The sequence below is a fragment of the Aquarana catesbeiana genome, unplaced genomic scaffold (assembly GCF_042186555.1).
Source record: "Aquarana catesbeiana isolate 2022-GZ unplaced genomic scaffold, ASM4218655v1 unanchor224, whole genome shotgun sequence".
Classification (NCBI taxonomy): Eukaryota; Metazoa; Chordata; class Amphibia; order Anura; family Ranidae; genus Aquarana; species Aquarana catesbeiana.
The window spans coordinates 1,860,438-1,887,831 of NW_027362651.1; the positions used below are offsets into that span (position 1 = coordinate 1,860,438).

The window sequence follows — 27,394 nt, forward strand, 5'->3', positions numbered from 1 at the left end:
GGATGATGGAGGGGGATGGATGATCCGGGGTGGGGATGATGGAGACTGATGGATGATCCTTGGTCAGGATGAGGATGATGAATAGGGATGAATGATCCAGGGTTGGGATGACGATGACGGGGAGGGATGGATGATCTGGGGGGGATGAGGATGATGGAGAGGGATGGATGATCCAGGGTGGGGATGATTGAGAGGGATGGATGATCCGGGGTGGGGATGAGGATGATGGAGAGGGATGGATGATTCAGGGTGGGGATGATTGAGAGGGATGGATGATCCGGGGTGGGGATGAGGATGATGGAGAGGGATGGATGATCCGGGTATGAGGATTATGGAGAGGGATGGATGATCCGGGGTGGGGATGATAGAGACTGATGGATGATCCGGGGTGGGGATGAGGATGATGGAGAGGGATGGATGATCCTGGGTGGGGATGAGGATGATGGGGAGGGATGGATGATCCGGGGTGGGGATGAGGGAGAGGGATGGATGATCCGGGGTGGGGATGAGGATGATCGAGAGGGATGGATGATCCGGGGTGGGGATGAGGGGGAGGGATGGATGATCCGGGGTGGGGATGATGGAGAATAATGGATGATCTGGGGAGGGGATGAGGATGATGGAGAGGGATGGATGATCCGGGGTGGGGATGATGGAGAGGGATGGATGATCCGGGGTGGGGATGATGGCGAGGGATGTATGATCCGTGGTGGGGATGATGGAGAGGAATGGATGATCCGGGGTGGGGATGATGGAGAGGAATGGATGATCCGGGGTGGGTATGATGGAGACTGATGGATAATTCGGGGAGGGGATGAGGATGATGGAGAGGGATGAATGGTCCAGGGTGGGGATGATGGAGAGGGATGTATGATCCGTGGTGGGGATGATGAAGAGGGATGGATGATCCGGGGTGGGGATGATGGAGAGGAATGGATGATCCGGGGTGGGTATGATGGAGACTGATGGATGATCCGGGGTGGGGATGAGGATGATGAATAGGGATGAATGATCCAGGGTTGGGATGAGATTGAAGGAGAGGGATGGATGATCCGGGGTGGGGATGATGGAGAGGGATGGATGATCGGGGGGTGGGGATGAGGATGATGGAGAGGGATGGATGATTCAGCGTGGGGATGAGGATGCTGGAGAGGGATGAATGATCCGGGATGGGGATGATGGAGGGGGATGGATTATCCGGGGTGGGGATGAGGATGATGGAGAGGGATGGATGATCTGGGGTGGGGATGAGGATGATGGAGGGGGATGGATGATCTGGGGTGGGGATGATGGAGAGGGATGGATGATCCGGGGTGGGGATGATGGAGAGGGATGGATGGTCCAGGGTGGGGATGATGGAGAGGGATGGATGATCGGGGGGTGGGGATGAGGATGATGGAGAGGGATGGATCATCCGGGGTGGGGATGAGGATGATGGGAAGGGATGGATGATTCAGCGTGGGGATGAGGATGCTGGAGAGGGATGAATGATCCGGGATGGGGATGATGGAGGGGGATGGATTATCCGGGGTGGGGATGAGTATGATGGAGAGGGATGGATGATTCAGCGTGGGGATGAGGATGCTGGAGAGGGATGAATGATCCGGGATGGGGATGATGGAGGGGGATGGATTATCCGGGGTGGGGATGAGGATGATGGAGAGGGATGGATGATCTGGGGTGGTTATGATGGAGAGGGATGGATGATCCGGGGTGGGGATGATGGAGAGGGATGGATGGTCCAGGGTGGGGATGATGGAGAGGGATGGATGATCGGGGGGTGGGGATGAGGATGATGGAGAGGGATGGATGGTCCAGGGTGGGGATGATGGAGAGGGATGGATGATCGGGGGGTGGGGATGAGGATGATGGGGAGGGATGGATGATTCAGCGTGGGGATGAGGATGCTGGAGAGGGATGGATGATCCAGGGTGGGGATGATGGAGGGGGATGGATGATCCGGGGTGGGGATGAGGATGATGGAGAAGGATGGATGATCCAGGGTGGGGATGAGGATGATGGAGAGGGATGGATGATCTGGGGTGGGGATGATGGAGAGGGATGGATGATCCGGGGTGGGGATGATGGAGAGGGATGGATGATCCGGGGTGGGGATGATGGAGAGGGATGGATGATCCGGGGTGGGGATGATGGAGAGGGATGGATGGTCCAGGGTGGGGATGATGGAGAGAGATTAATGATCGGGGGGTGGGGATGAGGATGATGGAGAGGGATGGATCATCCGGGGTGGGGATGAGGATGATGGAGAGGGATGGATGATTCAGCGTGGGGATGAGGATGCTGGAGAGGGATGGATGATCCGGGGTGGGGATGATGGAGGGGGATGGATGATCCGGGGTGGGGATGATGGAGAGGGATGGATGGTCCAGGGTGGGGATGATGGAGAGGGATGGATGGTCCAGGGTGGGGATGATGGAGAGAGATTAATGATCGGGGGGTGGGGATGAGGATGATGGAGAGGAATGGATGATCGGGGGGTATTGATGAGGATGATGGAGAGGGATGGATCATCCGGGGTGGGGATGAGGATGATGGAGAGGGATGGATGATTCAGCGTGGGGATGAGGATGCTGGAGAGGGATGGATGGTCCAGGATGGGGATGAGGATGATGGAGAGGGATGAATGATCCGGGGTGGGGATGATGGAGGGGGGATGGATGATCCGGGGTGGGGATGATGGAGAGGGATGGATGGTCCAGGGTGGGGATGATGGAGAGGGATGGATGGTCCAGGGTGGGGATGATGGAGAGAGATTAATGATCGGGGGAGGTGGGGATGAGGATGATGGAGAGGAATGGATGATCGGGGGGTGTGGATGAGGATGATGGAGAGGGATGGATCATCCGGGGTGGGGATGAGGATGATGGAGAGGGATGGATGATTCAGCGTGGGGATGAGGATGCTGGAGAGGGATGGATGGTCCAGGATGGGGATGAGGATGATGGAGAGGGATGGATGATCCGGGGTGGGGATGATGGAGAGGGATGGATGATCCGGGGTGGGGATGATGGAGGGGGATGGATGATCCGGGGTGGGGATGAGGATGATGGAGAGGGATGGATGATCCGGGGTGGGGATGAGGATGATGGAGAGGGATGGATGGTCCAGGGTGGGGATGATGGAGAGGGATGGATGATCGGGGGTGGGGATGAGGATGATGGAGAGGGATGGATCATCCTTGGTGGGGATGAGGATAATGGAGAGGGATGGATGATTCAGCGTGGGGATGAGGATGCTGGAGAGGGATGGATGATCCGGGGTGGGGATGATGGAGGGGGATGGATGATCCGGGGTGGGAATGATGGAGAGGGATGAATGATCTGGGGTGGGGATGATGGAGAGGGATGGATGATTCGGGGTGGGGATGATGGAGAGGGATGAATTATCCGGGTTGGGGATGATGGAGAGGGATGCATGACCCAGGGTGGGATGAGGATGATGGAGAGGGATGGATGATCCGGGGTGGGGATGAGGGAGAGGGATGGATGATCTGGGGTGGGGATGAGGGAGAGGGATGGATGATCCGGGGTGGGGATGAGGGAGAGGGATGGATGAGTCGGGGTGGGGATGAGGATGATGGAAAGGGATGAATGTTCCGGGGTGGGGATGAGGATGATGGAGAGGGATAGATGATCTGGGGTGGGGATGAGGATGATGGAGAGGGATGGATGATCTGGGGTGGGGATGAGGATGATGGAGAGGGATCGATGATCCAGGGTGGGGATGAGGATGATGGAGAGGGATCGATGATCCAGGGTGGGGATGAGGATGATGGAGAGGGATGGATGATCCGGGGTGGGGATGAGGATGATGGAGAGGGATAAGGATGATTCTGGGTGGAGATGAGAGTTACATTTGAAGAGGTTCTCCACAATGTAAATCATCTTCACCCAAAAACATCCTCCTCCCTCTCCACAATGTAACTCCATTATGTTGGCTTGACAAGGTCAGGTGTTTGATGTCCCATCTGGGAGATTAAATACAGACAGTCCACTCCACAAACCAATCTAGATTCTAAATCTATCTACAGAAGCACAATGCAGCACACACATTCACTTTAGTGACTTACCATGTCTGCATGGCATGCACAGCACTGACGAGGCTGGCCACACCCCCTCCCTGAGATCACATTACTAACCTATCACCACTGTCACACTCCGTCTCAGCAGGGAAGGAAAGATCATGGATCATCTGCGGGGCGGGGCGGGGCGGGGCGGGGCGGAGGAGACGGCACGGGACTACACACAGCTCCGCTGTACAGAGGTTTATTTGTGTTTCCTCCGCGGGAGGCAGAGCGCAGGCTATACAGAGATTAAGAAGTTTGTTTACAGACAGAATGCCTGACAATAGGTGGCGGAATGCAGTTCCTGTGCGTTCCGCCAGAAAAAAAGCCCTGCAAATGACACTCCTCAAATGAAGAAATAGCCAAACAATTTGAACAATACTATCAATCCTTATACAGCATCCCTTCTAACCCCAAATGTCCACAAAATTCAGAAAAAAGCTCATATCTCATTCAATATTTTTTTACAGAAATACAGCCCGTCTCCAATCCCAATAGAAACCGCACACAAACTTGAATCTCCTATATGTGATGGGGAATTTGACAAAGCAATTAAAGACACAAAACTGGGAAAGTCCTCAGGATCAGATGGTTTCCCTTTACAATATTATAAAACATTTTCAAACATCCTGAAACCACGCTTCATAGCAGCCTTCCAATCACTTCAGACAGAAAATAAAACCCTCCTCAACTTTTAGAAGCGAACATAGCGGTAATTCCCAAAGAAGGAAAAGATGAAACTCAGTTTACAAACTATCGCCTAATTTCACTTATAAACGTAGACGTTAAAATATACGCCAAAATACCAGAAAATAGACTTATACCACTACTTACCTCCCTCATCTCATTAGATCTAGTAGGGTTCATTCCAGGAAGGGAAGGACAGAACAACACAATGAAAGCGCTCAACATTCATCATTGGCTAACTACCAATAAGACACAGGGCTTCTTCCTCTCACTAGATGCGGAAAAGGCATTGGACAGAGTGACCTGGGACTATATGGATGCGGTACTATGCTCTATAGGTATTCTACCTCTAATGATATCCCGCATCCGTGCACTATATTCTAATCCAATAGAAAAAGTATGAGTCAATGGCCACCTGCCGGACGCCTTTAATTTGCAAAACAAAACGAGACAGGGGTGCCCCTTATTCCCATTATTGTTCGTCCTTACATTAGAGCCTTTGTTAAATAGAATAAGACAAAACCTGGATATAAAAGACATTGAAATACAGAACCAAACATATAAACTCGCAGCCTTTGCAGATGATATGCTCTTATTCCTATCTCAAGCACACATATCACTCCCTAACCTGATACAGGACCTGGAACATTTCCATTCGCTATCTAATTTAAAGATAAATCACTCCAAATCAAACGCTCTCAATATCTCGCTAGCACAAGATTTAGTAAATTTATGCCAAAAAAACTTCCCCTTCACATGGTCCAAAGATGCTATAACAAACCTTGGGATTCAGATTTCTACCCACATGCCAGACCTTTTCAATCTCAATTACATACTTATCTTTAAAGAAGCATACAATGATCTAAAAAGATGGAATTCTCTTAATGTATCTTGATTTGGTAGAGCATCTTTGATCAAGATGACAACTCTACCATGGCTCCTTTATGTCATGCAAACAACTCCACCAACAACTCGAATACCAAACTCTTTTTTTACCTCCTTTCTCCACGCATGTTTAACCTTCATATGGAGAGGCAAGCCTCCTAGAATCAAACATACTCGCTTAACTTTACCAAATTCTAGAGGAGGAATAGCCCTTCCTGATTTATGAAAATATTACCACTCTTCCCACTTAGCAAGAATTGTAGACTGGAATATACACCAACAGTTAAGGATTGGGTTTCCTTAGAACACATACTAATTCCACAACCCCTAAGAACCCTTCCTTGGATACATCCTAAACACTACCCATCGGCGGCTAAATCCCACCGTCTAATAGGCCCCACTTTAGACGTTGTCATGCCTTCTTTAATAAGGCTTGAGATTTTCCTATTTACCCTTTTGATTTAATTAGATTGCTCTATGCTGCCATCTAGCGACCATTTTGCATAACTGCGCTATATCTATTTCATGTAGTCATTTAGTATAGCTGGCTAGATTTGGTACATCAAAGCCTCCGTACTTTCAATCCCATCAGGCCTTGCATCAGCTTCCTCCACCATTTTCATCTTTTCCTACCATGGAAGCATACACATCTGCTGCTAAGCTCTACGTTAGCCATCCGGATCCATCTTCGGTATGTTTACTAATTGTATCTTCAGCTAGATAGATAGGATGGCACTAATTATATGATCTTTGTTAATTGCATTTTGTCTGTATCTGTTACAGTTTTACTCTATCTTGTATCAATAAAAGTTCAAAGGGATTCTGCGCCTACTGGAATGCATTGGTATGAGAGGAGTTAACAGTGTGCCCGAATACACCTCAGTCACGTGTAGTGAGGGGCATAACAGTAAAACGAAGGCTTCTAAGCACGGCTGGCATACAGAACAGCAGCAAAGCAAAGGCTTCTAAGCACGGCTATCATACAGAACGCCAGTAATACAGCAGTGTTATCAGCTTCCATATAGCTGGACACCATGTCACAGACAAAGTCAGAGCACTTCACAACAAGGTCAGAAGTTTACTCCACGAGCACAAGGAGGTCAGTGAAAAGCGAAACAATTGCCATTGCCCGCGCAAAGGCGCAATCTGCAAAAGTAAAAGCTGACTTTGCGGTAAAGGAGGCCAAAATAAAAGCTGCATTCGCCGAAAAAGAAATAAAAGCTGCGGCCGAGATGCAACTTAAATTAGAAAAGTTACGTATGGAAACTGCATTGGAGGAACTAGCTGCAGAGAAGGAGTCAGCGGCTGCTGCGGCCGAGGCAGACATCTTAGAAGAACTTGCAAAGCCCACCAGTGAGCGGCTCAGCAACGTACTTGAAAGAAAATCCGTTCCTGACGACGGTACAGAGCGTACCTCAGAATATGTGCGGCGACACGCCGAACCAGGCAACTGCCCACTTACAGCACCGAGAGCGGAATCAACCCCTGCCATTCACAGGCCTTACGTCAAGCAAGAAAGTAAACCCGCACTCAGTCAGTTTTCAGCACATTCTGCAGCCAGGCTATCAAAACACTACGTCACAGTTGACCAAATCGAAAATGAAGAACGATGGGTTAAAAGACACAGCGACTGTATCTCTGATGACCGCAAATACCCACCAAGTTCCTGGCACAACAGAGCGCCCCCTGGCTACTCACACAACAATCAAGGTATGTCAGATTTCTTCAAGTTCTTAGCACGACGTGAACTGTTAGCAAAGGGACTTGCAAAGTTTAATGATCGCCCTGAAAGTTATAGAGCATGGCGTTCGTCCTTCAGAAATGCAACTAGAGACCTTGAGCTAAATGCAAGTGAAGAAGCCGACCTCTTAGTCAATTGGCTGGGGAATGAGTCGTCAGAGCATGCAAGGAGAATCAGAGACATTAACATTAATTACCCAAGCCGAGGGCTGAGCATGATATGGGAAAGGGTCGATGAATGTTACGGTTCCCCAGAAGTTATAGAAAACTCTCTTTTTAAGCGAATAGAGGACTTTCCCAGGATTCCTAACAAAGGCTACCAGAAGCTGAGAGAACTGAGTGACCTAGTGACAGAACTCCAAATAGCCAAAGCAGAAGGAGACTTGCCAGGCCTTGCCTTTCTGGACACAGCCCGTGGCGTTAACTCTATAGTGCAAAAGCTACCTTACAGCCTTCAAGAAACCTGGATTTCACGAGGCTCCAAGTACAAGCAAAAGCACAACGTCCCCTTCCCACCATTCTCTTATTTTGTGGACTTTATTCGCTATCAAGCAAAGGTTAAAAATGATCCTAGTTTTGACATCTCATCATCTGACTCTGCTTACCCTAGGTCAAGTAAGCCTGCTCTAACCCGCAACTTCAAAGACGCACCTGTTGCAGTACGCAAAACAAGTGTATCTCCAACACAGGATCCAAGCAGAGAGTGTCCTCTTCACAAGAAGCCTCATTCGTTGTCAAAGTGCAGAGGTTTTAGAGAAAAGACTCTCCAAGATCGCAGAACCTTCCTCAAGGAAAACAGACTTTGTTACAGGTGCTGCGCATCAACTTCTCACCTTGGGAAAGACTGTAAGGTGAGCATCAACTGCTCTGAGTGCAACAGCTCAGAGCACAACACAGCTCTACATCCAGGGCCAGCGCCATGGACTCTTACCCCCTCACCCACAGTGGAAGAGCACGGCGGGGAGCAACAAGACACAGTACCTCCTGTAGTTACACCCCGGTGCACCCAAGTCTGTGGAGAAGGTCTGTCTAACAAATCCTGCTCTAAGATTTGTCTTGTCACAGTTTACCCCACGGGTCGCAGAGAAAAAGCAGTGAAGCTATACGTGATCCTGGACGATCAAAGCAACAGATCACTCGCCAGCTCAGCCTTCTTTGACACTTTCAAAATCAAGGATGCCGGCTCTTCATACTTACTTAAGACTTGTACAGGGGTAAGTGAAGAAACTGGGAGAAGAGCCATTGGTTACCAAATCGAATCCTTTGATGGTCAGACAACCCTGCCTCTGCCAACTCTAATCGAGTGTAATCAGTTCCCAACGGACAGAGAGGAGATCCCTACACCAGAGGTGGCACTTTATCACGGACATCTGAAGGGCATAGCACATCTCATCCCTGAACTGGATGCCCAGGCCGAGATAGCGCTTCTCCTTGGGAGGGACATCATCAGAGTTCACAAGGTGAGAAAACAAATCAATGGTCCTCACAATTCCCCTTATGCCCAGAAACTAGATCTGGGATGGGTCATCATAGGCAACGTATGCCTAGGGAGTGTTCACAAACCAACCAGCGTGAACTCTCTCTTTACAAAGACACTAGAAGGTGGGCGTCCATCCCTATTTCAGCCTTGCACCAACAGATTCCTTGTAAGAGAGAAGCCTGCCAGTGTAATTCATTCCAACCCTTACACCGCTAATCTTCTTTGTCATGAAGACAGAGATCATTTAGGGTGCTCAGTTTTCCAAAGGACTAAAGAAGATCACAAAATTGTCCCATCTATTGAAGATCATATCTTCTTGGAGATAATGAGACAGGGATTCTACAAAACCAATGAAAACAGCTGGGTGGCACCCCAGCCTTTCAAAGCGCAGAGACCCCGTCTTGCTAACAACAGAGAACAAGCTTTGAAACGCTTTTCTTCCCTCGGATCCAATTTTCAAAGAAGAACAGAAATGAAAGGGCATTTCTTCTCATTCATGAGTAAGATGTTTGAGGATGACCATGCTGAGATAGCCCCACCTCTAAAAGACAATGAAGAGTGCTGGTACCTACCAATCTTCGGTGTCTATCACCCCAAGAAGCCAGGTAAAATCCGGGTAGTGTTTGACTCCAGCTCACGGCATCAAGGGGTCTCATTAAATGATGTCCTCCTAAAGGGACCAGATCTCAACAATACACTTCTTGGTGTTCTCATCAGATTCCGCAAAGAAGCAGTTGCCATAGTTGCAGACATTCAGCAAATGTTCCACAGCTTCCAAGTCAAGGAAGAACACAGGAACTTCTTGAGATTCCTATGGTTCAAAGACAATGACCCTACTAAAAACATTACAGAATACCGCATGAAAGTGCACGTTTTTGGTAACAGTCCATCTCCTGCTGTTGCCATCTATGGACTTAAGCTATCTGCCCAAGAAGGTGAGAAAGACGTTACACAGTTTATTGAAAGAGACTTTTATGTAGATGATGGTCTGAAATCACTTTCTTCACCTGAAGCTGCAATAAGTCTACTCAAGAGGACTCAAAGCACGCTTGCCTCTTCAAATCTCAGACTGCATAAGATAGCATCAAACAGCAAGGTCGTCATGGAGGCCTTCCCTTCCCAAGATTATGCCAGCGACTTCAAAGATCTGGACTTAGCTACAGACTCCCTTCCTATGCAACGCAGCCTAGGACTCAACTGGGACCTCAAGTCTGACACCCTTACCTTTCAGGTTGACCAAGAGACAAAGCCCTTCACACGGCGAGGTGTCTTATCCACCATCAACAGCCTGTATGATCCACTCGGGTTTGCAGCACCAATTACCATCCAAGGTAAGATTCTGCTTAGAGAGCTTACTGCAGACACATGTGATTGGGATTCTCCACTACCTCCTGAGAAAGAGACATTATGGGTAACATGGAGAGACTCTTTAAAGACTTTATCCAACCTACACGTACATAGACCATACACCCACTTTCCTCCCACAAGGATTCAGTCTACAAAGTTATGTGTATTCTGCGATGCTTCAGTTAAAGCAATAGGAGCAGTAACCTACCTCAAGTCAATAGACATCGAGGGCCAAGTTCAAATTGGGTTTGTTATGGGCAAAGCCAAGCTAGCACCATGTCCTGAAACCACCATTCCAAGATTGGAGCTGTGTGCTGCTGTACTAGCAGTAGAACTAGCAGAACTTATTACATCTGAGATGGATCTAGAACTCGAGGACACAGAGTTTTACACAGACAGCAAGGTAGTGTTGGGTTACATTTACAACGAAAGTAGGAGATTCTATGTCTATGTACACAACAGAGTCCTAAGAATCAGGAAGTCGACACAGCCCACCCAGTGGCATTATGTCTCAACTGATCATAACCCAGCAGATCATGCTACAAGGTCTGTACCAGCATCCCGTCTCAAAGACACTACATGGCTCACAGGACCACCCTTCCTGTACAAGTCAGCGCCTACCACTCCAGTAAGGGAGACATATGTACTGCTAGAACCTGAATCTGACTCAGATATCCGTCCTCAGGTTTCCACACTACATACAACAATTTCTAACCAACTGTTGGGATCCAAGCGCTTCCTCAAATTCTCCACTTGGAAGTCCTTACAAAGAGCTACTGCTTGCTTGGTTCACATAGCCAGATCCTTTAAACGTACCCCTACAAGACCAAGTTGTTTCAAAGGTTGGCATTACTGCCACAAACCATATACAGTAGATGAACTCACAGAAGCAAAAAATGTAATCATCCGCTGTGTCCAACAAGAGACTTATGCAGTAACACTAGAATGTCTTCAAAATCGCAAGAACATTCCAAAGAACTGTCCTCTAAGGAAACTCAACCCCTTTATAGACAATGAAGGACTGTTAAGAGTTGGAGGACGTATTTCAAATGCAGGACTTGATAGTGGTGAAAGTAATCCTATCATAATACCAAACAACCATGTTGCGTCTTTACTTGTGGAATTCTACCACACACAGATAAAACACCAAGGACGTTTGTTCACCGAAGGAGCCTTGCGTGCAGCTGGACTCTGGATAGTGGGAGCCAAGAGACTTGTGAGTAAAACCATTTTCAAATGTATCATCTGTCGCAAGCTTCGTGGCATGTTTCAAACCCAGAAAATGGCAAACCTTCCTGCAGACCGACTCAGTACAGAACCCCCTTTCACAAACGTCGGCCTTGATGTGTTTGGGCCTTGGGCTGTCATCACACGACAAACCAGAGGAGGCAGTGCCAACAGCAAACGTTGGGCTGTCATGTTTACTTGTATGTGCATTAGAGCTGTACACATAGAAGTAACTGAGTCCTTAGACACATCCAGCTTTATCAATGCCCTGAGACGTTTCATCTCTATTAGAGGCCCTGTCAAACACATACGCTCTGATAGAGGGACCAACTTTGTTGGAGCTTGCAAAGAATTGAATATCACTTCAAACCTTGACACAGAACGTGTAGAGAGATACCTTTCAGAACAGGGTTGTACATGGACATTTAACCCCCCACACTCTTCTCACATGGGAGGTGCCTGGGAGCGTATGATTGGTATTGCTCGAAGAATCCTAGATTCAATGTTTCTACATTTGGGAACTTCAAAACTCACACATGAGACTCTGACAACCTTCATGGCTGAAGTATCAGCTGTAATGAATGCCAGACCTTTGACATCTATACCTAATGATCCTGAAGATCCTTTCTTGCTTACACCTTCCACTTTGCTCACTCAGAAAGTTGAGGTGATCACAGCTCCTCCAGTCAATCTAGACACAAAGGACTTATACAGATGTCAATGGAAAAGAGTACAAGTGTTAGCTGACCCATCGGCGGCTAAATCCCACCGTCTAATAGGCCCCACTTTAGACGTTGTCATGCCTTCTTTAATAAGGCTTGAGATTTTCCTATTTACCCTTTTGATTTAATTAGATTGCTCTATGCTGCCATCTAGCGACCATTTTGCATAACTGCGCTATATCTATTTCATGTAGTCATTTAGTATAGCTGGCTAGATTTGGTACATCAAAGCCTCCGTACTTTCAATCCCATCAGGCCTTGCATCAGCTTCCTCCACCATTTTCATCTTTTCCTACCATGGAAGCATACACATCTGCTGCTAAGCTCTACGTTAGCCATCCGGATCCATCTTCGGTATGTTTACTAATTGTATCTTCAGCTAGATAGATAGGATGGCACTAATTATATGATCTTTGTTAATTGCATTTTGTCTGTATCTGTTACAGTTTTACTCTATCTTGTATCAATAAAAGTTCAAAGGGATTCTGCGCCTACTGGAATGCATTGGTATGAGAGGAGTTAACAGTGTGCCCGAATACACCTCAGTCACGTGTAGTGAGGGGCATAACAGACGTCTTCCGTGAGGTTTCAAAAACTGACAACCCAAACACCCTGGCTGGGTCCTTTGACTCCACTGAAAGGTAACCCAGACTTTCAACCGGGACTAGAACAAAACTTCATCCTGGGGGTTTGGCCTCATAAAGACATTCTGACAAAACAATTCTTTAGAGGGAACACCCTCAAAACAAGAGACAAAGTTAACAATGAAATTTTCCCGAAAGTTCTATTACAATGGAACTATATGCAAATAAAACACTACCTGACCAAACAGGGGACAGCACACACATGAACAAGACTGCTAACTACCCTGGAAAATCTTTGCTCCAAAACAAGTCCACAAAGACATACTATCTCTATTCTATATGTTTCTCTCTTTGGGAAACTAAACAATTTCACCATTACGTCATGTCTTCCATGGGAACGAGACCTCAATATCCAAATGTCATTAACAGAATGGGAAACAATTTTCATGTTTCCCTACAAAGGGTCCCTTAATGTTGCAACTCAAGAATGTGGATATAAAATCATTACATGTTGGTACAGAACACCAACCCTGGTAAACAAATGTTATCCCCAAATCTCTAATAGATGTTGGAGATGTGGAAATGAAGTAGGTTCCATGGTTCATATATGGTGGTCGTGCCCAATGATCCAAACATTTCGGCATATGGTTCATGACACTATCAGCACAGCTACGTCGGAAGAATTGAACTTCACTCCGGCACAATACCTTTTGCACCACAATAAAATTTTTAAAAAACGTTATCTCAAATCCTTACCCATGTTTATGATTAATGCTGCAAAACACTGCATACCGTTCCATTGGCGTTCAACAACTACCCCTTCTAAAAAAGAATGGTTTTATAGAATTAATCATATTGGGAAAAAAAGAGGAACTTATCAGAATTTCACAAGAAAACATATATAAGTACACTTTAACCTGGTATAACTGGATACAATTCAAAAATATTAATGACTATGAATCAGCAATATAGCATGATAAAGAAAAGAAACAGAAAAGAGATAAGATGATAAAAAGGAGAGAGAAGGAAATAATAGAATACACATACTTCCCCTCCCCCATTTTTTTTTTAATTATTATTATTATTATTATTATTATTTCTCCCCCATCCCTAAAAATGAATCTCAGCCCATTAGAAATTGATCAAAACAGATTAACATAACCTTTATACTATGTGTGTTATATAGCCCTTTATGATATGAGATATATATGTACTACATGTTATGATTCTTATGTTACAAAATGACATTTTTGATTGCATTAAGCTTATTTCACTTCAGTTGTATAATACTATATGGTTTTGAAACGAAACATGTTCTATTGTTATTACTTTATTCGATGTATGCTATTTTGATACACAATACAATTCAATGGAGAAAAAAAAGGAATCTGCAACAAAGTTTGGTAAAATCCATGCAATGTACATAAACCACCCAGAGAGGAGGGTTTTTTCTCAACAAAAGTTACTCTTTAGGAAAGGACAAGATTACAATGTACAAATATATTTAAAGGTGACTTGAGTAACTGTGATAAACTGTTTACTGTAGGGTCCCCGAAGAGGACATGTGGCCATGATTTGAGGTTAGAAGAAAGGAGGCTTAACCTTAGATTGTGGAAAGGGATCTTTACTGCTAGAGAAGTAAAAATGTACAATTCCCTTCCCTAGGAAGTGGTACAAGCTGAGAGTGCTGACAACTTTAAAACCCTTTTAGATGTCTTCCTCGGAAAGCAGAATATATGGGGCTATGGGAACTTTCAAAGATTACAAATCACACACACACATACACACACAGGATGAAATGGATGGACCTGTGTTTTTTTTTTCAGTCTTTTAAACCATATAAACTATGAACGTCTTACAATTTGTATAATGAATAATACCATAATGTTTGTAATATGTGTGTAATGGTATCTTTGTTGCCTTTCACCGGGCGAAGTTAACATTCTCTAACATTGAGAAAAATAGCCATGAGAACATTTGACCATGAAAGTTACCATTCATCAGTAAAGAAAATGGCCTAACATTATAGGCTGAGAACATTGGACCAGCAGGGGAAATAATATGAGGAAGACCTCTGCACTGTGTACAGTTCATGGAGAATCCTGTGTGAATGGAAAAACAAATGGATTTTCGGTCAGGATGAGACAATGGTCTGGTATAAACATTGGCTGTTTGGGCATTCAGACAAGTGGCCAAACATTTGCCCATCCAACCTACCTTTAGATTGGAGTCGATAATCTCATATAGAAGCAATATTTCTACAGCTTCTATATATGACAACCTCCTGCTGTCAGTGATTCCTAAGGAAGCAGTGTATGCTTGCTCCCGAGGCATCCATAGGAACCAATGACATCACTGGAAATCCCGGCCACATAAGAAAAGGGGTGGGAATAGCAGTGGCATCACTGCCCAAATAGGGTCACTGGCCATATTTAAATTGGAATTTTTAATTTGTTAGCCAAACAACGCTCAAACTGAACCTAAGGACATGTAGTTCTGACAGCACCGCTCAAAGCCTACTGTGTGTAAAGTCTAATCAGCTTCTACCTACAGGTGCTAGTCCCAAAAGGAGCAGATCCCTTTTATTACCACTGCTAAATGTGACAGCTTCCTGCTGAATTCCAGGTGCATAGTAACATATAGCAGGGATAAATAAAATGGCTTAGAATCCCCCCAAAATTTATACCAGGCCCTTTAGTCCTGGTATGAATCTTAAGTGGAACCCCACAAAATAAGAATGAGGTCTCCTCAAAATTTTACACCAGACCCTTATCCAAGCATGCACCCTGGGTGGCTAGGATGAGGGGGGTTGGGCAGTTGTCTGCCCAATTCTGAACCATACCAGGCCACATGCACTTAACATGGGGGTACCTTCCCAGGGGGACCACTAGCCCACAATCATGGCCCAGTAGTTGTAGGAGTCTGTGGATGGGGGCTTATCTGGCTGTTCTAAAAAGCTAAAGTATAGTTGCAAGTTTTTACATGTTTGTGCTTGAGATTTATTATTGAAAAATATAAAGTAATACACTTGGGAGCTAAAAAATATGAACGCAAGTTAACCATTAGTGAGAGAACCCCAGGAGGAATTGAGGATGGAAAAGGATCTGGAGATTCTTGTAGACCACAGGCTCAGCAATAGCATGCAATGCCAAGGTGCGGCAAGCAAGGCCAACAGACTATAAGCATGCATTAAAAGGGTATCTACTCAAGAGAAAAGACTTTAATTCTACCACTTTACAAAACTCTAATTAAGCCACATCTGGAGTATGCCATCTAGTTCTGGTCACCAGTCCTCAGGAAGGATGTGCTAGACTGTCCTGAGTCCAGAGAAGGGGAACAAAGCCAATAAGGGGGCTGAAGGACCTCAGTTATGAAGAATGACTACAAACATTAAACCTATTCTCTCTGGAGAAGCACTTATAAACAGATATGATCACAATATGCAAATTTTTAAATGGTGATTCTAACATTGAGAGTAAACTATTCAGTCTCAGGTTTCTTAAGAAGATACGCAGCCGCTCAAAGAAGTTGGATGAGAAGCGGTTTAATCTTAAACTCGGTAAGGGGTTCTTTACTGTTAGATCGGTAAGTATGTGGAACTCTCTTTTACAGTTGGTGTTGTCAGAGAGTGTTATGAAAACTTTCAGTTGGACATCTTAGTGGATGCAATATACAGGGATATGGTAGTGACATAAACACACACACAGAGGTTGAACTGGATGGACTGGTGTCTTCATTCAACCTTATCAAATATGTAACTATGTACCTACGTTTATGTGTCTGTATAAGACTGGTTTGTGCAAAACAATTAAAACATATTTTTGGGGTACAAAGTACAGTAAGTAGGCTCAGGTCCTGTTTAATCACTTCAGCCCCGGAAGATTTGGCTGCTGAATGACCAGGCCATTTTTTGCAATTCAGCATTGCGTCGCTTTAACTGACAATTGCGCAGTCGTGAGGCACTGCACTCAAGCAAAATTGACGTCCTTTTTTACTCACAAATAGAGCTTTCTTTTGGTGGTATTTGATCATCTCTGCGGTTTTTATTTTTTGCGCTATAAACAAAAAAGAGCGACAATTTTGAAAAAAAACACAATATTATGTACTTTTTGCTATAATAAATATCCCCATTTTTTTTTAAAAAAGCAAATTTTTTCTCAGTTTAGGCGATATGTATTCTTCTACATATTTTTTGGTAATAAAAATTGCAATATGCGTATATTGATTGGTTTACGCAAAAGTTATAGTGTCTACAAAATAGGGGATAGATTTATAGCATTTTTATTATTATTTTTTTCACTAGCAATGGCTGCAATCTGTGATTTTTATTGGGACTGCGACATTATGGCCGACATATAGACCACTTTTGACATATTTTTGGGACCATTGGCATTTATACAGCGATCAGTGCTATAAAAATGCACTGATTACTGTATAAATGTCCCTGGCAGGGAAGGGGTTAACACTAGGGGGCGATCAAGGGGTTAACTGTGTTCCCTCTCTGGGTTCTAACTGTAGCTGGGATGGGACTTGCTAGGGGAAGAGAGAGATCTGTGTTCATACTTTGTATGAACACACGGGGTTGATTTACTAAAGGCCAACAGACTGTGCACCTTGGAAAGTGCTGTTTCACTCTGCAAGTGCAGTTGCTCCAGAGCTTAGTAAATGAGGTAAAGCTTCACTTTGCAAAGAATACCCAATCACATGCAAGGAAAAAAAAAAAACTGCATTTTTGCCTGCACATGTTTGGTTGATGAAAGTCAGCAGAGCTTCTGCTCATTTAGTAAGTCAACCCCACAATCTCTCTCTTCTCCCCTCTGAGAACCAGGATCTGTGTGTTTACACTCACAGATCCGATTCTCGCTGTGTCACAAGCGATGACAGGAGTCCGGTGGTCATCTCGCCCGCCAGGCACTCGCATCAGCTCTGGGGGCGAGCAGCGGGCGCGTGACCCTAGTGGCCACAGGATGAAGCGATGTAACATAACATCATTTGGTTTGTGCCATTCTGACGCAGTAAAACTGTGGCGGCTGGTCGGCAAGTGGTTAGCAATGGGGTTGATTTATTAAAACTGGAGAGGGCAAATTCTGGTGCAGCTCAGCATAGAAACCCATCAGCTTCCAGGTTTTTTTTGTCAAAGCTTAATTGAACAAGCTAAAGATAGAAGCTGATTGGCTACTGTGCACAGCTGCACCAGATTTTGCACTCTCTAGTTTTAGTAAATCAACCCCACTGTCTCTTTAAAACCCCGTTGGCAGTGGAAAGTTATGTGTATGGAATCATTGTGTCCCTCTGGGTGCTCCAGGTCCTTCACAATACCAGCAATCGCTTTCTAGAACAGAATGTGGATCATTTGGGGGTATTGTCCTGTCATTTTAGGGCCTCAAGAAATGAGTCCATCAGTACATCAGGACTGATCAGTATTCAGATCTATATCCCATAGTGTGTAGACTTTCCCACAGACTAAATAATATATACTGATTTGGGTTATGTAGCAGAAATGTAGCAGAATACATGTTGGTCTAAATTTATGAAGAAATATTATTTATTTGCAAAATTTTATAATCAACATTTTTAACCAGAATGGATTTTTCTCATTTATATTGAAAAACTTAAAAACTTGGTGGTGATTAAATCCTACCAATATAAATCTCTATCTTTAAAAAAATGATAAAATTGCATTTGGGTACATTGTTGCATGATTGAGTAATTATCATTCAAAGTGTTTAAGTGGTTAAAACAGAATAACTAAAAAAAAAAAAAGAAAACCAAAGCAGAGCACCACTGCTGGTCAGATCCCTCGAGATGACTTCAAATCCCCCCAATGTGCTCAGAATTAATATATCATCTTGACTTTTTCAAGTTTAGCCCTAAAAACTTATAGATACCTTGCTGTGTGTGACTTCAGGAAATCAGTGCCAGAAATATTTCCTGTATAACTAGAGTCAGACAACTCTGATATGAAAACATCTGAACAGCCAAAGAACTATTATTCTCCAAGGAGAGTTCAGCAATGGCAGCCTCCATTAGGGAGACCAGTGAATGTCTGTTTGTTGATCTCCCCTATCTATTAAGAACCCAGAAGTGATCGGTAAAATGTCACTTTGGGGTTCTGCTGCCATTGGAAAGAAGCTAATGGAGTGTAATCTGAACTCCATTTGTTTAATAGAGGGCAGGGGAGACATCAGGGGTCTCATTAAAGGGAACCTGTCCCAAAAAAAGTATCACATAGGGGACTCATGTCCTCATGTGATAAAAAATAAAGTGTAAAAAAATAGTTAATTCCAAGCACTTTAACCCCTCAAAATACATAAATATGAACCTCACCCCACCCCCACATACACACATATACAAAAATAAACACAGATATGAGGGGCGCCTGTGCACTAAAGATTCAATTTTTCTGCACATGTTATTAACACGCATGCTGGAGTGAGAACAATAATTTTAGACCTGTTATCAGTTATCTGGTATGAGTTTTGGGGGAGAGGAAACTCCCTACCCACTGGCACGGGGGGGGGGGGGGGGGGGGGTGAGGGAAAATGTGCTGGAACATGTTACACCCTAAATACTGATGTGTCATGTAACATGTTCCAAAAGGTGAACTTAGCCTTTAAAGCATTACCTATGGAAAAGTGAAGGTACTAAAGTTTGTCACCATTTCAGAGGTGCCGGTCATTTTAAGACTTGACATACTGACTATCTATTTATTCAGTGCAGCCTCATCTTTTATATTTTACCAAATAATTAGGTAATATATTACATTTGTATGTCCTAAAATGAACTTTGTGTATCTTTTACTGAAAACAAAAGATTACATTTGGTAAACCATTGCACTAATATCATGTGACAGAAAAAGATGATACAGCAAGCATTGTTTCTCCAGGGTCTCTGCTTTCAGAAAATATACTGTATACTGTTTGGGAGTTTTATATAATCTTCAGGCCTAAAATGATTTTTTAACATGGGTGCAAAAATAAAAAAAACAGCTCCACAAATGAAAGGGTTAAACACCTCTAAACTAAACATGAACCTAAACTGGGTGTAATTTTTGTCTGGGCACATTGTGTTCCAGTACTGAACTGACCGAGTATAAAAAGATACGAGTAAACTTTCATTGGACGCTCTCACCTTATACTTTAGTGTGTGTGGATTTATTTCAGATTTTTTGTTATTTATTTTAAAAGAGAAATCCATGTCATGTAATGCTTGAGCCAAAATGTAGACTGAGATATAGACTCTATAGGATGTTTTCTCATCAGAAAAATATAAACCAAGTGGAAGTGTCTCCAAACTGCAGTTCCTAAGAGGTAATCTAGTTGTGAGTGGAATAATGAAATTTTTCATTTGGTTTTTTGAAAAGCATCTACAATCAGTTATGATAATATCCTCTATCAGGGGGTCATTTGGGCGGCTGGATGGATCAATACTATACAAATATTCCACCAATTCCTTTGTGTAGAGAACGGGGAACGTAAACACCAAGCTGCAGTTACTGAGAGCAAAAAACATTTCACTCATTGACCAAGAATCTGGTAGAATAAATGTTTTCTCCGTGTGATAAGGGACATTATTATCCAAAAACTTGTAATAAGTCCTACTAACTGAGCCACAAATAATAAGAACTTCCGTAGTTGAGGTCCGCAGCTCTGGAGGAATTTTATCACAATTCTTTACAGACACCAGAATCTTGAATTCAATACAAATTCCATGATTAGATAAATGTTTGCTGAGTTGTCGGATCTCCCTCTCTCCGTATTCATCATCAGATGTAAGGATCCCGACCCAGTTCCACTTCAACCTTTCCAGTAACTTTGCTATGGCCACATATTGCATCTCATCATCCGGAACTGTCCGGAAAAAGTTTGGATACATCTTTCTATCACTCAGTAAAGTATCTCTGGCTCCATAACTAATCTAGAAAGAAAGAAAACATTCTGTATAATTAATCTGGAACTCTCAATGGACAGAAGAAAACCTTAGAAAATGTTTTATTGTTTTTTTTTTTTTTTTTTAAGAGCAACAAACATGTCATCTGAGCTGTCTACAAGAGATAAGCAGATTTTAGTGGTGCTTTTATTTCACTGGACCAATCAGATAAAGATACAAAAGTAAATGTATTATTTCATAAATGATTACAGCCATCAGTGAAAGCTGATAATATGACATTAAGGGGAATTTATCAAACTGGATCAACCAGAATCTGGAGCAACCAATCAGCCTCTATTTTCAGTTTATTTAGTTAAACTTTGAAGATGAAATATAGAAGCTGATTGGTTGTCATGCATAACTGCCCCAGATTCTGGCTGCACCAGTTTTGATAAATTCCCCTCTAAGAGTTCTTCCCCTGTAATCCCACCTAGGGGTCTCCTGATCATCAGTTTTCTGGCCAAACACTCCCACTGCAAGACTGATTTTGGCTTTAGCTGGAGGTGGACAACCGAGTATAAACACAATTACCAGCTCAGCTCCTGAACCTGTATATCCTTTATGGACCAGATCAGTGTTTACATTTCAACCATGGGTCTGTCTATTCAACCATAACTCTTCAGATAACAAAGAAATATACTGCATATACTGTAATTTATATATATATATATATATATATATATATATATATATATATATATATATATATATATATAGCACCAGAAGGAACACCACATCCCTATGCACAATATAATAGAGGGGAGGGAAAGGGGGTAACAAGCCCTGGGACTTTAATGGTGTTCAATGAACAAACAGGATAAAGACACATCACCATCAATAAAATTTCATGGATTTTATTACAATCTATAAAGAAACATTAGCAGCTTCTTCAGGAGTTTCTGGTAACAAGTACATTATGCTAGGAATAGCAAAGGACAAGGATAAGTTCTCATGTTAAATTTTTTTTTTGCTTAGAATACAATGAACTAAACAAAAAAATGTGAAAATAAGAGATAAATACATTTTGCCTATGCGGCCAATGCAGAGTATAGTCAATACATATAAACAGTCATAAGAAAGGACATATATGTGTAGTATACAAAAACATATACAGGCGGAGGTGAAATGAGTCTCACCGGAGGTGCCAGAAAGGGCCAAGCATAGACCTGGTTCAATAGTGAAGACATTGTACATCACATATGGATTCAAAGCACCACCATCTGAGTGTCATGTTCAAAAGTGATCGCAGCAGGAAAATAATTTTTAATATCCCTAAAACATGGGGAAAATGAATCACACATTAAAAAGTATACTTCCATGTTGGGCCACCAGGAGTTAAAACAAACCCCTAGAACCCACAAATGAAGTTAGGTCATTATGTGATTGATTATAGAGCAATTTTTACCTGATAAGAAAACGGTAATAGGAATCAATGAATAAACAGCTGGGTTCGAAAATCAAACCATTACAAAGCTGGATAAAGAACAGTTCAAGTTGTAGCAAAGACAGCTACATGCAGAGCTGAATTGACTTGAGGTATAATTGAAATTTAGAATGTGGACTGGACAAAATCTATGCACAAAAGAAAAAACTATGGTCAAAGGGAAATTTAAAACAGGTGACTGAAGATCCTTATCAAGCAGTGAACAGGCAAACTGAAGAACTTACCAAGATGAACAAAAAATCAGGGATACCGGAAGCGATTCCGGAGGTGTTCATCCCTCCTCTCTGAGATGGCCTTTGACAGAGGGTTGCGGCAAATAGCCACATTCATATAGACCTCGCCTCCCAGCAGCGTCTGATGTCACCGCCGGGAGGCGGACGCCAGCGAGGATGCCTGTGCACAGGTGCAGTGACTCAAACATAGAAGCGCCTATGGAGTGATGACAATCACGTCATCAGCTTCAGTGCGCATATATCAGAGTAAATACTGCCACACAGGGTGTGATGCCTGAAAGGCGTCCCAACTTCTGGCGCCATTTTGAATAAGGGAAACTGCATGTATGAAATGTCATGGAAATGGAAAAGTGCCAGAACATATCAACAAACAGTATTATGCTAATAGTAATTGGGTAAAGGATTCAGTTAATCACGCATCTGGGCACATCTGGGCACATGGGACTATATACTCTAGGGCTCCAGTGTGTAAGCAAGCTGATTCAAACCTGGGCTACACTGGTGCCTGGGGCGTCCGTACAATCACTATAGGAACAGACTCAACAAATTGGTGCTGATAAATGAGAATGAATCATGAAAACAAAGGATTAATTTGAATAGGTAAATTAAATAAGAGAATATACTTAAAAGTTGAAAATTGTTTAAACGCTATAAGCCCTCAATGGCATCCCGGTGGGAGTCCACATATCGTCCGCCTGTAGAATATAATAAATATCACATATGTATATGACAAATGAAATCATAATATATATTAATCCATAGTTACAAACTATGGTATGATATGAATTGTGACCATTGAATGGTTGAAAGAAAAAGAGAAAAGGAGAGAAAAAAAGGATTAAAATAGAAATGCAGTGAAAATTATGATATAGGAAAAAGCTTGACCCATTAAAGAAAAGATTTGAAACTGTAAGCATCATTCAAACCAGGGTATTTTAGGGCAGAAAGTTCATGTATCCATAGTGCTTCTCGCTGTAAAAGAATTTTGTCGTAGTCACCACCTCTATCTCCTGGAGGAATATGCTTTAAGGCAAAGAAATGCATTTTTGAGCAGTCAAAATGGTGGAGCAAACCCATGTGGCGACTTATCGGTGTTTCCACTATTTTTTTAGAAACCAAGGAAACATCATCCCTAATGCGGTGGTAAAAAGGTCGCTTAGTTTTGCCCACGTAGAAAGCGTGGCACTCACAAAGCATTATATAGACCATTCCAAACAACTGGCATGTTGCCATAAATTTGGGTTTGTGCAAACACCCATTGGGAAGGGTAATGCTATATGCAGCATGAATATACTGACAATAATTGCATTTATGACATGGCCTAGTGCCCTTGGCATTATTAGAAATGCCTATTTGGGGGGTATAGTGACTATGTACAAAACTGTCACGGAGAGATCGAGATCTCCTAAAGGTAATCTTAGGGTATTGGTTAAGATTTTTTGAAACATTGTCATCTCCCATTAGGAGATACCAATGTTTCTGTAGGATGTCCCTCACCTGGCGATGCTGGCCAGAAAAGCGGGTAATCATCCTAAATCCTGGATTTTCTTTGACAGATTTGAGATTGTGTATTAAGGAGGCACATTTTTTTCCCTTAGCCCTGATGTAGGCCTTTTTAAGGGATCTATTGCTGTAGCCACGTGATTTTAAATGCACCTGTAATTCCGTGGCTTCTTTTTCAAAGTGATGATCTTCACTGTAGTTGCGCCTCAATCGCTTCTTCATTATTGAACCAGGTCTATGCTTGGCTCTTTCTGGTACCTCAGATGAGACTCATGCTTTTGTATACTACTCATATATGTCCTTTCTTATGACTGTTTATATGTATTGACTATATTCTGCATTGGCCGCATTGGCAAAATGTATTTATCTCTTATTTTCAACAATTTTTGTTTCATTCATTGTATTCTAAGCAAATTTTGTAACATGAGAACTCATCCTTGTCCTTTGCTATTCCCAGCATAACGTACTTGTTACCAGAAACTCCTGAAGAAGCTGCTAAAGCAAAACATGTTGAGTAGTATCTTTTGTATGCATGTTTCCCAGTGGAATCCATGACCTTGACAGTGATGGTTAAATTTTTCTTATGTTTTTTATAAATTGTAATAAAATCCATGAAATTTTATTGATGCTGATGTGTCTTTATCCTGTTTGTTCATTAAACACTGTTAAAGTACCGGGGCTTGTTACCCCCTTTCCCTCCCCTCTATTATGTAACTATGTAAGTTGAGTGCACATGCTCAGTGTCATATCCAGAGGCTGTCTTTGGGAAATAGACGTATGAGTGCTGCCAACATTGCTACAGAGGTTGAAGGGGTGGGGGTCAGCCTGTCGGTGCTAAGACCATACGCCGCACACTGCATCAAATTGGTCTGCATGGCTGTTGTCCCAGAAGGAAGTTTCTTCTAAAGATGATGCACAAGAAAGCCCGCAAACAGTTTGCTGAAGACAAGCAGACTAAGGACATGGATTACTGGAACCATCTCCTGTTGTCTGATGAGAGATAGATAAACTTATTTGGTTCAGATGGTGACAAGCGTGTGTGGCGGCAACCAGGTGAGGAGTACAAAAACAAGTGTGTCTTGCCTACAGTCAAGCATGGGGGTGGGAGTGTCATGGTCTGGGGCTGCATGAGTGCTGCCGGAACTGGGGAGCTACAGTTCATTGAGGGAACTATGAATGCCAACATGTACTGTGAGATACTGATGAAGAGCATGATCCCCTTCCTTCGGAAATTGGGCCGCAGGGCAATATTCTAACATGATAATGACCCCAAGCACACCTCCAAGATGACCACTGCCTTGCTAAAGAAGCTGAAGGTAAAGGTGATTGACTGGCTAAGCATGTCTCTAGACCTAAACCATATTGAGCATCTGTGGGACATCCTCAAATGGAGGGTGGAGGAGCGCAAGGTCTCTAACATCCACCAGCTTCGTTATGTTGTCATGAAGGAGTGGAAGAGGACTCCAGTGGCAACCTGTGAAGCTCTGGTGAACTCCATGCCTAAGAGGGTTAAGGCAGTGCTGGAAAATTATAGTAGCCACACAAAATATTGACACTTTGGGCCTATTTGGACATTTTCACTAAGGGGTGTATTCACCTTTGTTGCCAGAGGTTTAGACATTAATGGCTGTGTGTTGAGTTATTTTGAGGGGACAGCAAATTTACATTGCAATACAAGTTGTACACTCAATACTTTACATTGTCGCAAAATGTAATTTCTTCAGATTTCAGTGTCACATGAAAAGATATAATAAAATATTTACAAAAAATGTGAGGGGTGTACTCACCTTTGTGAAATACTGGATATATGATCATCAGGGGACTGAATGGGCAAAAGATCAGGCATTTGTCCAAATGCCATAACAGTCTGGACTGAACATTTGCCCATCTGTACACAGCACTGCCTTTATTTTTTAGAACAATGTTATACTTTATAGCGCTTTGCACAAAGGAATATTTGTACCCTTTTGACCTCCCCATAAGATGACTAGCTGTCCTAACCTTATGTAATATAGAAAATTCAGCTTTTCTTACCTGGGTGTAACCATATAGATTCAGCAGCTGGGCCATTTGGAGAGTGGTGTCAGAATTGGGTTCTCCAATGAAACCAGCCAGGACACCCTGCTCCATACAGGAATAATTTGGAGCTTCCTTTGTATGTCCAGTCAATATCTGAAGAACGTCTTTTATAGCTTTATTCACATGTCCACAAGAATCATACACATGGTATCCCAGAGTTATGTTGGGCAGAATATCTGGACTGCGGTTTATCTCATCAATAGCAAATATAAAAGCCAGGAGATGTCTGTATTCTCTCCGGTGAACCCTGCAGAAAATTGATAGTTTTTTATTGGTCTACAATACAAGGATTCAAGCAGAATTTCTTTCTGGTAAAATGTATAACACATTTTAACTAGAGATCTAAGGTGGGATTAGTGGCCGTGTGCATTGCTCCGTGAAACATATAATGAAATGTATTCCTGATCTTATATGAGTTAGAGCAGTGGTTGTCTAGCTGCACATTATATTCAGTATATGTAATGCTACAGAAGAAGGTCAGAGAATGCAGACTTACTAGAGGAAAGGGTCAGAGACTTCAAACTTGAAACAGGACTGGTTGGAGCCTACAGGCATGCCGTAGGAGACAGTCAGGGCCAGAGATAAGATAATCTTCCTTGGTTTCGTTTGTGAAAAGTTTCCCAAATCTTGCTTAAATTCAGAAGTTTGTGAACTTTCAGCAAACCCCCTGAAGTTTATGGGGGTGAATCTTGTTTTTTTGTTTTGTCCATTTCTAGGGCTAATAGGCAAACTATTGTCAAACAAAAAGCCATAAGAACTGGCCACTGCCATGATGAGGGGGGATGTACCAATACCATAAAAAATGTCTCTCCCTACACAGTATTTTCAGCTCTCCACACATTAATAATATGGCTTATGTAAGTCCAACTTTTTTCAGAGAGTGAGTTGGGTTATTGATTTTCTTATATTATTGGCTCTTGTGACCAGGGTAATGACTAGCGATGAGGTTTTGGTTTAGTCTGAACCCAAGTTAGGACTACGTTTTGCTTGTGTGGAGGTTAGGCAAACGACTGAACTAATTTTGAGTTTTGCCCAGTCAAACCTCCGGCACCAGCTGAAAGCAATAAATTTGGCATCAGTATTACTACCGGTGATAAATGTGACCGCTTCCCTTCTGACTGGTTCTTAGGAAACTGGCAACTGCCAACATAATCTGCTCCATCATTCATTCGTGTTGGCGGGTTGGATCAGAAATGTTGGACAAACTGATTGATAATGAATTTACGCTGTGGGGTTTTTTTTGCTAAAAAAAAGGACTTTTCAAAAACTGTGGTGTGTTTATTTTTTCACTTATTCTATGAATGAATATGGCTACTGTATATCTCCTACTCATTCACATAGGGGGAGGGCCTGTATCTCAGGTTTCCGGTTTCCAATAAGCCCCCCCAGCATGCAGACCCCCACAACCACCAGACCAGGGTTGTGGGGAAGAGGCTCTTGTCCTCATCAT

The 27,394-nt window shown here is 43.2% G+C and overlaps 1 protein-coding gene across 1 annotated transcript in view; it reads right to left on the reverse strand.

Moving 5' to 3' along the window:
- Nucleotides 1-27,109, reverse strand: part of LOC141121538 (vomeronasal type-2 receptor 26-like) — a 61,353-nt gene extending 34,244 nt beyond the window's left edge. Inside the window, exons 1-4 of the mRNA XM_073611159.1 lie at nt 27,033-27,109; nt 25,900-26,191; nt 20,127-20,673; nt 5,261-5,294 (exon numbers count right to left, since the gene is read on the reverse strand). Coding sequence (XP_073467260.1) covers nt 5,261-5,294; nt 20,127-20,673; nt 25,900-26,191; nt 27,033-27,109 — 950 coding nt within the window. The remainder of the gene's footprint in view (nt 1-5,260; nt 5,295-20,126; nt 20,674-25,899; nt 26,192-27,032) is intronic.
- Nucleotides 27,110-27,394: the final 285 nt, after the last annotated feature.